Genomic DNA, 15,859 nt, shown 5'->3' with positions numbered 1-15,859 from the left:
ATGTTTGAAGTATTATTTAATCCTAATTTCCTTCCCTTTAAGGGGTTGTCAAGTGCTACATTTATACTTCAGTCTGCTCTCATTTGAAATAATACCGCCTGCATCTGGGCGACTTACTCCTGAAAGTTGTTTTCTAAATAGCTCTGACATTAGGCATGCCATTGGAGCCTGGGAATTTTGAAGTAGGTGCCTTGCACAGAGTAAATACCTATAAATATTGGTTGATTTGATTTGACTCACAGTTGTTTATATTAAAGTCCAGTATTATATTTATAAAACATAATCTTAGGTGTTTTTATGATCTTTATTAGGCTCTCAGCTATAATTTCTTATTATAACATATCTGCCAATAGAAGACCTATGTATTTCCACCCCATAGTCTAGTTTGCCTCAAATGTGCTTGGTAAAAATTAGGAATGAAAGAGAAGTCTAGGAGTTGAGAGAAAGAAGGGCCTGGCTTCAGGAGCTTTTTTTAAAGCTATCTTAGATTCTGGGGGTGCTTTTTCTACTCTGGGATTTGAATATGTGTTCTGGAGGGATGTGCTTACCGTTTTCCAAGTAGAGAGAGACTCTTTTTCTCTTAAGCTTTTTGCTAAAGAAGAAGATAATATGTCACACTGATAGAACAGAATGAATTTACATTGTGCCAAGGGCAGTGTAATGTGCCCTTTTTTGGTCATATTTTAAATTTCTATGTTTGCTGAAGTTATTAGCATACAAAGTAGAGACATGTAGGTCCAAAGTTGTCTGTTTTTCCATTGAATGATTAAATGTTATGCTTGTTGTGTATTCCTAATCCTACAAGTATTGAGGTATAGTGATTTACATTCATTTACCTGTGAAAAAGCTTCATGGAGCCTTAGTTTATACTCATCTGCTCAGCCACAAGAGAAGGAAAAAAAGCTTGAGGATTTTTTTTAAAATCATGTTTTTGTTTTTTTTTTTTAATTTTTATTTATTTATTTTTCCCCCAAAACCCCAGTAGATGGTTGCATGTCATAGCTGCACATCCCTCCAGCTGCTGTATGTGGGACACGGCCTCAGCATGGCGGGAGAAGCGGTGTGTTGGTGCACGCCCGGGATCCGAACCCGGGCTGCCAGCAGCGGAGCGCGCGCACCCAACCGCTAAGCCACGGGGCCGGCCCTAAAAAATTATGTTTAACCTATTCATTTTTAACATATTGTTGACCCCCTGCTATGTTCTGGGAACTGTGCTATCTTTGCTGGAATGATAGCTATGTTTGATATTGGCCAAATACTTGGTTCTAGTATGAACGTGTAGACCATTGCAGAACAGAATTTTTTTAAATACATTTTTCTTAGATATGTATTTCTGGGTAATTCAATCATATTTAATGTTTTCATTGATTTCTGCTATGTATAAGTATGGCATCCTCATTTTTATTTAAATTTAATTTAAAGTATAACTGTTGGATATTTTATAATGATGCCTATTTTATCAAGATTCTTTAGAAAATGAGGTTCCATAAAAGTAATTTTCCCATATATCTAGAACAATCTTTTTTAAGAACCAAGGTATTTATTTTGGCCATTTGAGAAAGATATCTAAAACATATTTTACTTCACCTGCCTTTGTTAAACAATATGTGTTGCCTATAATTTAGGATTCTTGTGATTATTAGTACTCATTATCATGAGTCTCAGTTATTGTACAGTGAAGCCCTCAGGCCTCTGTGGTGGTGGTGGTGGTGGTGGTGGTGGTTTTGTATCTCTTTCTCTTTGTATGAAAGACTTGCTTGTGGTGCTCTCAAGTACTTAGGTCTGCTTTTCACAAATTTCCTCTCTTCTCTGTCCCTGTTAGATTGCACCCTGTTATTTCATTCTAGTATGTTGGCCTCTAAAGCCTGTTTCTCTGAACTTACTGCTTCTGGTCTACCAGAGCTTAAAAATAACTGGGCTTATTTTAATTTTGCCTATGATAAGAGAAAAAGGATTCTGAGTGAGGGCCTGAGTTATAGGCATGACATTTATACTTGGATGTCAAATGGGGATTTCAGACTTCGTATGTCCAGATTTAAACTTGAAAACTCCCCTCCCCCCCTCCCCCCCCAAACCTGTTCCTCATCTCAGTCCCTCCATTGCTTAAACTATAAACTTTGAAATTATCCTTGACTCCTGTCTATCACCACCTATATCCAGTCTGTTAGGAAATCTTATTGAGTCTTCCTTCAGAATACATCCTGAATCTGGTCATTTTTCACCACTTCCTCCTGGTCCAGACCACCATCACCTCTGACCTGGATCAGTGCAAGAGCCTCCTAACTGATCTTGTTTCCACTCTTGTCTCCACTACACTTTCTTCTCAACACAGCTGCCAGGGTGATCCTTTTAGAACATAAAGTGTCACAGCTCACAACCTTCCAGGGGTTCCCTTTTTCATTCAAAGTAAAAGTGGAATGATCTACTGGGTGCTTCATGATTGTAGCGTACTTCCCCCCATGTTTCCAGCCTCATCGCCTACTACTTTTCCCCTCTTGCTCTCCACCCTATCCACGCTGGCCTCCTGGCTGTTCCTCAGATATGCCTTGCACACTTTCATATGAGAGCCTTCGCACTGGCAGTCCTGGAATGCTCTTTCTCTCTAGGTGTCTATTTGGCTTATTCTACCCCTCCCCCACCTTCTTCAAGTCTTAGCTCACTCGAGGCCCACCCGAACCATCCTGTTTTAAACTGCACTTCTGGTTCCCCTACCTTGCTATTGTTTCCTAGATTTGTCATCTAACATAATTTACTTGTGTTTCTTTAATCTGTTTCCCCCCATTAGAATGTAAGCTCCCTGAAGGCAAGGGATTTTTTACTTCCTGTTCGATGATGTATCCTCAGTATTTAGAATATTTCTTAGTAAGAAATATTTGCTGAATGAATGAATGAATTGTAATCTGCAGACTTTATGAATTTGTGTATGTTACTAATTTGGAGGCTTTTTCTCTGACTTATTATTAATCTTGTTCTGGACATTTGAGTTTGTTTGATAAATGGCATGAATATGTAAGGAGACAATATATCTAAGCTTCCATGTATCGTAAGTAATAAGTTGAATGTTAACCTTATAGTGATTTTTTAAAGAAAACTTTGCAGTTTAATTCTTTTAATTCCTTAATATTTTTAAGTATAGAGTCTCTGGTTTTAAGTATCTAACCTATTTTTTATTAAGATTTGAAAACTTAATATGTATAAGCATGTTTGTCAGTTGTTTTGTTAAAGAGCAAAATATTCCTAATTTGATTTATTTTTGCGTTTTACCTGTAGACACACTCTGTGCAGTTTTAGAAAGAGACACACTTAGCATTAGAGAAAGTCGACTTTTTGGAGCTGTTGTACGATGGGCAGAAGCAGAATGTCAAAGACAACAATTGCCGGTGACTTTTGGAAACAAACAGAAAGTTCTAGGAAAGGCACTGTCCTTGATCCGGTTCCCACTGATGACCATTGAGGAGTTTGCAGCAGGTACGGCTATAGCTTCACCAGAGTCTATTTGAAACTATTTTAATGGGCAGTCAGTCAGTCTCCCTGTGCGAGAGAAGAAAAGAAGCTGTTATTTATTGAGTGCTAGTCATTCTTCTAATCTCATGACATATGAATGTGTTTGTGTATATAATTTCATTTAATTCTCCTATTAGCCCTTTAAGATGCTATTATAGGTTATATATATTATATATTTAAAAATTATATATATATTTTATTTTAAAAATATTTTATATATTATAAATATATAAAAATTATACATTTTATAGGTTAGAGAATTGAACCTGAGAGAGGTCAAGTGCCTTGCCCAAGGTTATAATGACAGATCTTTCTGATTCCTAGAGTTGATGCTTCTGATTTAAAATCAGACAGACTTGGTTTTGAATCTTAGGTCTATCAACAGTTCTCATTACTCATATCAGCATTGAGTGTTACCTGCTTTTAAGTCATGGCCAAGTAGATTTAAAAGAAAAAAAATCTCATGATTGCTTAAAATTATATTTCTTTATGTTTATTGTCCATTTGTATTTTTTTTCTTAACATTCATGACTTTTGTTGTTCTGTTGGGGTATTCAGGTTTTTTTAATTGATTTATCATATATGTTTCAATTTTCTCCCAAGTTGTTTTTGTTTTTGCTGGTCAGACTCAATGTTTGTTTTTTCTTTTTATAAACTTGTTTTATTGAAATATAACATACATATAGTAAAGTGAGCAAATACAGTGAACACACCTATTTAACCACACTTATATCAATTTATAGTATATTGCCAGTACCCCAGAGGCCTCTGTCATGCTCCTCCAAGTCATTAATCTCCCTCCTGAAGGTGACTACTTTCTGGCCTCTATAAATTAGTTTGGTCTGTTTTTGAACTTACGATAAAGGAAATCATACATACATGTGTTCTTTTGTGTGTGGCTTCTTTCTCTTAACCTCATGTCTGTTAGATTCAACCACGGGTGTGTGTGGTAGTAGCTCATTCTTTTCGTTGCTGTGTAATCTGTTGTATGAATGTGTTGTTGGACATTTGGGTTGTTTCTATTTGGGCACCATTAAGAACATTCTTGTACATGTCACTTGGTGTACATATGTGAACATTTCTGTTGAGTATATAGGAGTGGAGTTGCTAAGTCATAGACTGTGCGTACGTTCAGCATTGGTAGATCCTGCCAAACAGTTGCCCTAAGTGGTTGTAACAGTTCACACTCAACTGCCAAGTTAAGAGAGTTAAGAGTTTCTTCTAGTTGCCCCATATCCTATTCAAAGCTTAGTATTATCAGTTTTTTAGTTTTAGTCATTTGGAAGGGTAAGGACATATTTCATTGTGGTTTTAATTTTGTGTCCCTGATGATTAATGATGTCAAATATACCAATAATTGGATATCCTCATTCATGAGATGTTTATTAGGTCTTTTGTTGTTTCTTTGTTAATTTGTAGGAGTTTTTGTATATTCTGGGTACAAGTCAGATATATGTATTGCTAATATCCCAATCTATGGATTGCCTTTTTATTGTCTTAATGCTGTCTGTTGATAAATAGAAGATCTTAATTTTACTGATGTTAATTTATCAATCTTTTCCTTTAAGGTGAAGGCTTTTTGTGTCCTCTTTAAGAAATTTTGCCTGCCACAAAGTCATAAAAATATTCTCTTAGGTTTTCTTCTAGGAGCTTTATTGTTTTACGTTTAACATTTAGGTCTATAATCCAGTGCAGTTTTGTTTTTTGTGTTGTTTTTCACACGTGTATGGTGTGAGGTGTAGAGGTCAAGGTTCATTTTTTCCCATATAGCTATATGTTAAAAAACTATCCTTGCCCTCACACATTGCAGTGCCAACTTTGTTATAAATCACATGACTATATGAATGAATCTATTTCTGGAATGTCTATATTGTTCCACTGTTACATTTGTTTATTCTTGTACCAATTCTGCATAGTTTTAATTTCTGTAGTTTTATACTAAATCTTGAAATTTGGTAGTGAAAGTCCTCCATTTTTGTTCTTGTTCAAGATTAATCTTGGCTATTCTTGGTCTTTTGCATTTTCGTGTAAATAAATTTTTTAATCAGCATGTCAGTTTTCACCAAAAAAAAGTTACGTGGGATTTTGATTGGAATTGCATTGAATCTGTAGACTGCTGTGGAGATAATTGACATTTTTATAATATTGAGTCTTCCAATTCATGAACATTTATTTAAATCTCTTAAAACTTTTCTTAGTAATATTTTGAGTTTTCTGGTAGAGGTCTTGTACATTTTTTGGTAGGTTTATTCCCTAGGTATTTTATTTTTTAAGTGCTATTATAAATGATTGTTTTTTTAATTTCCGTGTCCTAATTGATTGTTTGCTGGTGGAAATCCAGTTGATTTTCCTATGTTGACCTTGTATCTAGTGACCTTGCTAAATTCACTAATTCTAGTAATTTATTTGTAGATCATTGTACATAGTCTATACAGTCATGACATCTGCAAATAGTAATAATTCCACTTGTTCTTTTCTTTCTTTTTTTTTTTTTTGGTGAGGAAGATCAGCCCTGAGCTAACATCTGTCAGTCTTCCTCTTTCTGCTGAGGAAGACTGGCCCTGGGCTAACATGCATGCCCATCTTCCTCCACTTTATATGGGACACCTCCACAGCATGGCTTGACGGGCGTTGCGTCGGTGTGCACCCTGGATCCAAATCCCGGGCCGCCGCAGCAGAGCACGTGCACTTAACCGCTACGCCACCGGGCCAGCCCCACACTTCTTCTTTTCTAATCCTTAGACATTTTCTTTCTTTTTCTTGCCTGTTGTATGGCCTTGGGCCTCCGGCATATTCGTGAATATAATAGCTGATACTGAACATCCTTGCCTTATCCCAGTCTTAGGCAGGAAGCTTCCAGTATTCCCCACAGAGTGTGCTTGCTGTGGATGTTTGTAGATACCTTTTATTGGATTAAAAAAGTTCCCTTAGTCTCCAAGAGTTTTATCATGAATTTTATCAAATGCTTCTCTTCTTCTTTTGAGAGAACGATTTAGTTTTCTTCTTTATTCTCTTAATATGGTGAACTACATTGACTGATTTTCCAAATTAAACCTATTTTGGATTCCTTACATAAACCAGATTTGGTTGTCATGCATTATCCTTTTTTTGTGTGTGTGAGGAAGACCAGCCCTGAGCTAACATCTGCCAATCCTCCTCTTTTTTGCTGAGGAAGACTGGCCCTGGGCTAACCTCCGTGCCCATCTTCCTCTACTTTATATGGGACGCCGCACAGCATGGCTTAACAAGCGGTGCATCAGTGCGCACCGGGGATCCGAACCGGTGAACTTAACCGCTTGCGCCAGCGGGCCGGCCCCTGAGATTGTCAGATTTTGATTATCAAGTTTATGCTGGTCTCATACAAAAGTTAGGGATATTTCCTTTTTCGGTGTTCAAGAGTCTGTGTACGATTGGTGGTGTTCTTCCTTAAATGTTTAGGGGAATTCGCCAGTGAAGCTATCTGGATCTAGAGTTTTCTTTATGAAAAGTTTTTAATTAGAGATTCAATTTCTTTTTTTTTTTTTAATTTTTTGTTTATTGCAGTAACATTGGTTTATAACATTGTAAAAATTTCAGGTGTACATCATTATACTTCTATTTTTGCATAGATTACATCATGTTCACCACCAAAATACTAATTACAACCCATCACCACACACATGTACCGAATTATGCCTTTCACCCTCCTCCCTCCCCCCTTCCCCTCTGGTAACCACCAATCCAATCTCTGGCCCTATGTGTTTGTTTATTGTTGTTATTATCTACTACTTAATGAAGGAAATCATACGGTATTTGACCTTCGCCCTCTGACTTATTTCACTTTGCATTATACCCTCAATGTCCATCCATGTTGTCACAAATGGCTGGATTTCATCGTTTCTTATGGCTGAGTAGTATTCCATTGTGTATATATACCACAGCTTCTTTATCCATTCGTCCCCTGATGGGCACTTAGGTTGCTTCCAAGTCTTGGCTATTGTGAAGAACGCTGCAATGAACACAGGGGTGCATGTACCTTTACAAATTGGTGTTTTCAAGTTCTTTGGATAAATACCCAGCAGTGGAATAGCTGGATCATATGGTAGTTCTATGCTTGATTTTTTGAGGAATCTCCATACTGTTTTCCATAGTGGCTGCACCAGTTTGCACTCCCACCAGCAGTGTATGAGAGTTCCCTTCTCTCCACATCCTCTCCAACACATGTTGTTTCCTGTCTTGTTAATTATAGCCATTCTGATGGGCGTGAGGTGATATCTCATTGTAGTTTTGATTTGCATTTCCCTGATAGTTAGTGATTTTGAACATCATTTCATGTGTCTGTTGGCCATCTGTATATCTTCTTTGGAGAAATGTCTGTGCAGGTCTTTTGCCCATTTTTTAATTGGGTTGGTAGATTTTTTGTTGTTGAGATACATGAGTTCTTTACATATTTTGGAGATTAAGCCCTTATCAGATGTATGGTTTGCAGATATCTTCTCCCAATTGTTAGGTTGTCTTTTCGTTTTGTTGATGGTTTCCTTTGCTGTGCAGAAGCTTTTTAGTTTGATGTAGTCCCATTCGTTTATTTTTTCTATTGTTTCTCTTGCCTGGTCAGACATGGTGTTTGAAAAGATGTTGCTAAGACCGATGTCGAAGAGCGTACTGCCTATGTTTTCTTCTAGAAGTTTCACAGTTTCAGGTCTTACATTCAAGTCTTTAACCATTTTGAGTTAATTTTTGTGTATGGTGTAAGGTAAGGGTCTACTTTCATTTTTTTGCATGTGGCTATCCAGTTTTCCCAACACCATTTGTTGAAGAGACTTTCTTTTCCCCATTGTATGTTCTTGACTCCTTAGTCAAAGATGAGCTGTCCATAGATGTGTGGGTTTATTTCTGGGCTTTCGATTCTATTCCATTGATCTGTGTGTCTGTTTTTGTGCCAGTACCATGCTGTTTTGGTTACTATAGCTTTGTAGTATATTTTGAAATCAGGGAGTGTGATAGCTCCAGCTTTGTTCTTTTTTCTCAGGATTCCTTTAGCTATTTGGGGTCTTTTGTTGTTCCGTATAAATTTTAGGATTCTTTGTTCTATTTCTGTGAAAAATGTTGTTGGAACTTTGAAAGGGATTGCATTGAATCTATAGATGGCTTTAGGAAGTATGGACAAAAGAGATTCAATTTCTTGAATAAAGTAGGAATATTCTGATTTTCTATTTCTTTTTGTAACAGTTTCATCTAGACTTTTCATTTGTAACATGAATTTCATAATATCTTCTTATTATCTCTGTCTGTGGAATCTAAATTACATCCCCTTTTTCATTTCTGATGTTGGTATATTGTGCTTTCTTTGATTAGCCTTCCCAGGGGTTTATCAGTTTTATTAATTTTTTCCAAGAATCACCTTCTTGCTTTACTAATTTTGTCTATTGTTATGTATATTTTCCATTTCATTAATTTCTGCTTTTTTCTTCCTCCCTCCCTCCCTCCCTCCCTTCCTTCCCTTCCTTCCCTTCTCGCCCTGAGCTAACATCTCTTGTCAATCCTCTTCTTTTTGCTGAGGAAGATTGGCCCTGAGCCAACATCTGTGCCCATCTTCCTCCATTTTGTATATGGCATGCTGCCACAGCATGGCTTGATGAGTGGTGCATCGGTCCACACCCTGGATTCAAACCGGTGAACCCCCAGGCTGCCAAAGCAGAGCGGATGAACTTAACCACTATGCCACCGGGCCGGCCCCTCTGCTTTTTTCTTTGTTATTTCTTTCCTTTGATTTTAATTTGCTGGGGGTTTTTTATTTAGTCAGTCATTGTGGCTTTTTGAGATGAATGCTCAGAATAGTGCTTTTCAGCTGTATTTGTTTTTAGTGTACAGTCATGTGTCACTCAACGATGGGGATACATTGTGAGAAATGCGTCCTTAGGCGATTTTGTCATTGTGCAAACATCATATTATGTACTTACACAAACCTAGATGGTATATCTACTACACACCTAGGCTGTATGGTACTAATCTTAAGGGACCACTGTCGTGTATGTGGTCTGTCACTGACAGAAATGTTGTCATGTGGTGCATGACTGTATACATTTAAGTCTGTAATTTTTCCTCTAAGCATCCTTTTTTCCCCCACAAGTTTTGATATGTTGTATTTTCATTATCATTCAATAAAAAACATTTTCTAATTTTCATGGTGATTTTTCTTCTTGACCCATGGGCTATAAGTATATAGCTTAATTTTCAAATATTTGGGGATTTTTCTCCCCAGCATTATAAGACAACTGAAATGTCTGCTTAACTCTTTAAGCAGTTCTCTTTCTTAGCAGCTCCTTTCTGCTTGGTTTCTTGGTCTCATAGTTTTCTCTTGCTCGTGCAAAGCTTAAGAATCAGCAAATACTTCAAGGAGAAATTGTGCCCAAAATGTTGATCTTATTTCTTTATTAGTCCCTTTCTGCAGGATCATAATTCCAGCTTTTGTCTCCTCAATCAAGTGAGGACTACCACAATTTCTAGGTTGCCAGTTTCTGTTTGGCATTTATGCCCTGTGAAGCAAATCAACAAGTATCCCAAGGGGAAAAAGTAGTGACAAATATAGGGCTTCATCTCAATACATTTCCCTTCTCAAGCACTGACTGCCTCAGTTGTTCTCTGTTAACCTGAGATTGCTATTTTAGGGATTTCGTCCATTGTTGTTCTCTGACATAGGCTATTCCATCCTAAACTTCTTAATATTTTTATGTAGTCAAATACTGTTTCTTCTTTTGCTGTTATACATATTCGTTTCCCTGTAGTATCTCTGTATAGTGCTTTTTAAGAAATGTTTTTATGGAGTGTTCCCTTTATTTTCTCTATTTTGCTATTGAGTATGTTTTCTTTGCTTTTTTTTTTTCTGTCTAGAGATTTGGAAATTACAAGTCTTGTATTTACTTTTTGCCCCCCTCAATTTTCTTAATTCTCCATATCACAATGAAACAATATTTACTGACCTTTCCTATTTAAGACAAGAAGGTTAACATGGTGCATTCTTCCTTTCAACCTTTCCAGACCACTTCATGGTAACTGATTTTATACATGCATACACACACACACGCACATGTGCCATGTTACAATAATACAACTGTATGAGACTTAATTCTGGGTTGTGTTGGTTTTAGTGCTTATCATCAGTTCTTTTATGACGCGCTTTCCTGAGTTCTTTTTTTTTTTTTTTTTTTTGGTGAGGAAGATCAGCTCTGAGCTAACATCCATGCCAATCTTCCTCTTTTTGCTGAGGAAGACTGGCCCTGGGCTAACATCTGTGCCCATCTCCCTCTACTTTATATGGGACACTGCCACAGCATGGCCTGACAAGTGGTGCATCTGGTGCACACCCGGGATTCAAACCCGGGCCACCAGCAGCGGAGCACGTGCACTTAACCGCTACACCATGGGGCCGGCCCCTGAATTCTTTATTTTGATGCACCCCTCTGTTAAGTGGAGCATATCTTTGATTGCTTTCTTTAGGTATGTGTATGGTACATGTCTGAGAATGTTTTTCATGATGCGAAGACTTCTTTTTTCAACTAAGAAATTTTATTACAGTCTTGAATTATTGCATCGTCCTATTTCTTATTGTTAGTTCTTCAGGAGCACTAGTTACCTGTATGTTGGTCTTGCTTTTTATCTTTTTTCATCACCTTAAACATTTTAGTTCTTTTGTCTTATTCATTGTCATTCTGAGAAAGTTACGTGAGTTTTCATCCCCATCTGTTTTTTGATCTTATGCGGTTCCAGTTCTGTTCTTTTTTGCTAAAATGCAGGTTTTAAGTTTGTAATTGTGTTTTTCCTTCTTTACAATCTTTCCTTATCCAGAGACTGCATATGAACCTTGGGGCCAGGTCTCGCACGCTTTTTATATTTTGTGTTTGATATTTTAAGGGGGTTTTATGTTAAAATCTGAATTTATTATGCCTTCCTAAACCAGATTTCTAGTGTTTTGCAATCTCTTATTTAGATTGTTTTTACCAGCCTTGGAAGGGATCTCCTGGCATCTTTTATGAGGAACAGAATTTATTCCTAGATAAGTTTAAGCTACCTGGAAATTTTCTCTTCTCAGAAACAGTGGGATGGGAAAACTATAACATATGATATGCTGCTTCCACAGCTCTTCCAGTCTTAGCTCCTGCCCTCTGCTAATTCCTAAACCCCAGAATGAAAGCACTATCGCATCTATTTCCACCTGTAATTATATTCCCTTGTTTGGATTCTAACCTCCAACAGGTATTAGTTGGGGAACAGAGAAGTAAGGATAGCTCTGGCTGCCGTTGTAAGCATTTCCCCACCACAGGGAATGACTCTCCTCTTTCTGGTGACCAAAAGTCTCTGGTACTAAGAGTGGGTATGTGGATAGAAAAATCCAGAGATCTTTCTGTGATCTCAGGGTCTCATCGAAGCTTTGAGCTATTAATGATTTTAGTTCTTACCTTAAATGGATTTAGAAAAATGTTTTAATTAAATATATGCTAAAATTATATATGCTAAGATTTTTCTACCTCATTGTTACTTTACATCTTCCAGATTTGAATTCACATTATTATGTGGAGTATTACAAAGTTAGGAATTGAAATCAAGTTGCTTTTTTTGAGGTTTATATTTTTATTTCTACAGGTCCTGCTCAGTCTGGAATTTTGTCAGATCGTGAAGTGGTAAATCTCTTTCTTCATTTTACTGTCAATCCTAAACCCCGAGTTGAATATATTGATCGACCAAGATGCTGCCTCAGAGGGAAGGAATGCTGCATCAATAGATTCCAGCAAGTAGAGAGCCGCTGGGGTTACAGTGGAACCAGTGACCGAATCAGGTATGTGGCATATTGCAGGCTTGGGAGTGGTGTGGGGCAGTGGTTAGCGTTTGGCTTTTATTCTCATACTGTGGGAGATAATTAACCAACATTTTATTTTATACTTTGTTTAATACATTTCTAAGTTAATACAAGAGTCAAGAAGTCCATGAGATATACTGGTCTCCTCATTGAATTATGAGTGAGAGGACCTCTTAGGAAACAAGTAAATTAAGAAAGGATTGGGTTGGGCTTTCTATCGCATGTATTCTGTTTGGATTGCCACTGCTGGTGAGCTGCGGCCTAGACCTTACTTGATCAAACACTATTTTTACAGTTTTAGGGCTACAATTTAATACATTCAATCTTCCTATGTTTAGTGTGAATTTTTCCTTTGCATAGATATTGCATGGAAAATATCTCAGCATACATTTATAAAAGCTCACATGAGAAGAAAAATCAAGAATCTTGAAAGATACATGCATATAATCCTGTTGAGGAATTTATCTTTGCTCCACTGTGTTAGGTTAAATGTCAAAATAGAATAAGTTTCCATAAAACATGCCTTTTGGATTTTCCACTTATTTAATTGCACTTTGGAATAAAACTAGAAACTAATAACAAGTTTGTTAAAAAATAGAACTCCAAGGGAGAGAGGACTTGTAAATATTGGGTTTAAATGGAAATAAAAAATGCAGTTGTGGACTATTTAGTAATCATTTACAATGAGAATACTATATATGAAAACTTATAGGATGAGACCAAAGCATCACACAAAGAAACATTAATAATTAACTACTTTTACTAAATAAATTAGAGTAGAAATAAATGATTTAAGCGTTCAACCCAAGTAGCTAGAAAATGAATAGCAAAAGAACCATAACAAAAGAGAAAGGAAATAGATAAATGTAGAAATTAATGAATTAAAAATAGTAGAATTGATAAATCCATAAGCTGGTTCCTTAAAAAGATCAATAAATAGGTAAACCTCTGGCAAAGGTAATAGAGAAAACATACTCACATTTAGAAATAATGGGAATATAATCATATACTGAGGAAATTTTTATTTTAATTCTGGGTTTACTCTGTGCTAATAAATTGAACATCTTGATGGAATGAATCATTTTATAGGCAAATATAAATTATCAAAATTGACTGAAGAAGAAAGCCTGAATAGACCAATTACCATGGAAGGAATTAAAAGTTATCAAAGAACTGTCCCTTCACAAGGTGGTTTTTACAGGTGAGTTTTATCAAACCATCAAAGAACAGGTCGTTTCCTTGAGCATTAAAAGAAGAAAGTACTTCTCGGTAAATTATTGGAGGAAGCATAACTCTTATACAGGAATCTAACAAGACAAAAAATTTTCTAGATCAGTCTCACTCATATAGAAGAAGAAATTCTACATAAAATATCAGCATATTGAATCTAGCAGTACCTTAGAAGAATAAATACTATATGAGCAAATAGAATGTATTTGGAGATTGAGAAGAATGGCCCAATATTAGGAAATGTATTAATATAATTCACTACAGTAGCAGGTCAAAGAAAAACAATTTGATTATTTCAATAGATGTCAGAAAGACTTTTGATAAAATTTCACCTTCATTCCAGATGTAACCATTAATAGACTAGGTCTAGAAGAATACTTCTTTAACATGATAGACTACTGAAACGTTAACACAGGGATACCTGCTAACCTTGCTATTTTTCAGCAGTGTTCTTATAATTACGATTGATGTAGTCATAAGGGTAAAGAAATTAGAGCCTTGAATGTTGGAAAGGAAGAGGTCTTTTTCATTATTTGCAGATAACATTACCTACATTAGTAGTTCTCAACTCCATAAAACCCAGTTCTCCTTTTTTATAATAAATATTTTGTATTCCCCCTTTACTAACCTGAAATGAAATTCATAGATAATATGCTTCACACATTTATTTTCTTTTAATCAATATAATGGCCTAGGGTTGTAATGTTAAGGAGAAATAAATGTAACTGACAGTAAAATAAAATATGTACTTCGGTATGTAGACCCTTGGACAAACCACACTAGAGGACAAACTGAAGCAGTAGGATGCAGTATGTGTCTCAGCATGCTGAGACAGCTACAGTTGCAGGGGACAGCCGTGTTATATTAATGTCTCAAATACCATGAGCAGCGTTGCTACCAGTTACATTATTTTCTTTAAAGGTTCCAAATAAAACAAAGTACAGTCAGTCCTGTTTATTCAGTTTCTGTATTTGTGAGCTCGCCTACTCACTAAAATTTATTTATAACCCCCAAATCAATACTTGGAGTGTTTTTTTAGTCATTCGAGGGAAAAGATTCTAGTATGTTCCCAGCTGAGGTCAAACAAAGCGATGCTCGGCCTCCTTGTTTCAGCTCTCTTACAGAGATGGAGACGGTAGGGCGCACTGCAGGCTAGTGCAGGACACTGGCTCTGGGCCATTGGGACGTTAGAATCCCAGCTCTGGCACCTTTTAGTAGGGTGGCCTCAGGCAAGTCATTTAACACTTCTGAACTCTGTTTTCGCTTTTGTAAAATAAAGTAAATGGAATCTACTAGGATGTGTTGTTTTTAGGATTTAAGATTATAATCTATGTTGGGGGGAGGTGTACATATTCCCCCTAGGAGCAGTGGTTTAGTATTTGCTAATTCTGTGTTTGCAGCAACTTTATAGAATATAACTACCACAGATAACAAGAACTGACTGCATAATTTTCCTCTGTTTATATGGTAGTTGCCTCTTATGAAAGTCAGCAAGGGGCCGGCTTGGTGGTGCAGTGGTTAAGTGTGCGCCCTCCGCTTCAGCAGCCTGGGGTTCACAGGTTCGGATCCTGGGTGTGTACCGACGCACCGCTTGTCCAGCCATGGTGTGGCAGCGTCCCATATAAAGTAGAGGAATATGGGCACGGATGTTAGCCCCGGGCCAATCTTCCTCCGTGAAAAAGAGGAGGATTGGCATTGGATGTTAGCTCAGGGCCAGTCTTCCTCACAAAATAAATGAATGAATGAATGAATGAATGTCAGCAAATATTAAAATTGCCATAAAAAACTTTGGTTTCTAAATAAAATGGAATTAGGTTCAAGTCTCATAGGTATAAACAAGTTTTTCACCTACGTGAATTCTGACAGGACACTTGAGGTTGGTTGGGATTCTTTGTCTTGGGAGACTTTTCTCAGCATTGCAGGAAATCTAATGTCCTTGGCTCCCTGCCAGTAGGGCCCCTAAACCTTCATGAAAACAGAACATGCCTCCCTGGGGATAGGACTTCTTTTGAGAACCACTGATCCACCTGAATAACCTCAGGATCAGCTAAAAATCTATTAGAACCAATAGAAAATGTATATGCAGAAACCAGTAATGTTCGTGTATGTCATCAAAGTTCAGTTACAGAGATGAATGGTGTCGATGGTTCACAATAATGTGAGTGTACTAATGCCACTGAATTATACACTCAAAAATGGTTAAGATGGTACATTTTGTTATATATTTTGCCAAAATAAAACATTTTTAAAGTGTTGACATTTTCAGTTATAATACTGAGTAAAAATAGATCC

The 15,859-nt window shown here is 36.8% G+C and overlaps 1 protein-coding gene across 1 annotated transcript in view; it reads left to right on the top strand.

Moving 5' to 3' along the window:
* The window catches only part of BTBD1 (BTB domain containing 1), a 46,598-nt gene that overhangs the window by 22,899 nt on the left and 7,840 nt on the right, over nt 1-15,859 (top strand). The window contains exons 4-5 of the mRNA XM_004431990.3: nt 3,271-3,468; nt 12,124-12,316. Of these exons, the coding sequence (XP_004432047.1) occupies nt 3,271-3,468; nt 12,124-12,316 (391 nt within the window). The remainder of the gene's footprint in view (nt 1-3,270; nt 3,469-12,123; nt 12,317-15,859) is intronic.

Source organism: Ceratotherium simum, chromosome 3, assembly GCF_057802395.1.
Source record: "Ceratotherium simum simum isolate JZ-2026a chromosome 3, ASM5780239v1, whole genome shotgun sequence".
Classification (NCBI taxonomy): domain Eukaryota; kingdom Metazoa; phylum Chordata; class Mammalia; order Perissodactyla; family Rhinocerotidae; genus Ceratotherium; species Ceratotherium simum.
Note: the sequence above shows the minus strand (reverse complement) of the source record. Positions and strands in the feature narration are given on the sequence as shown.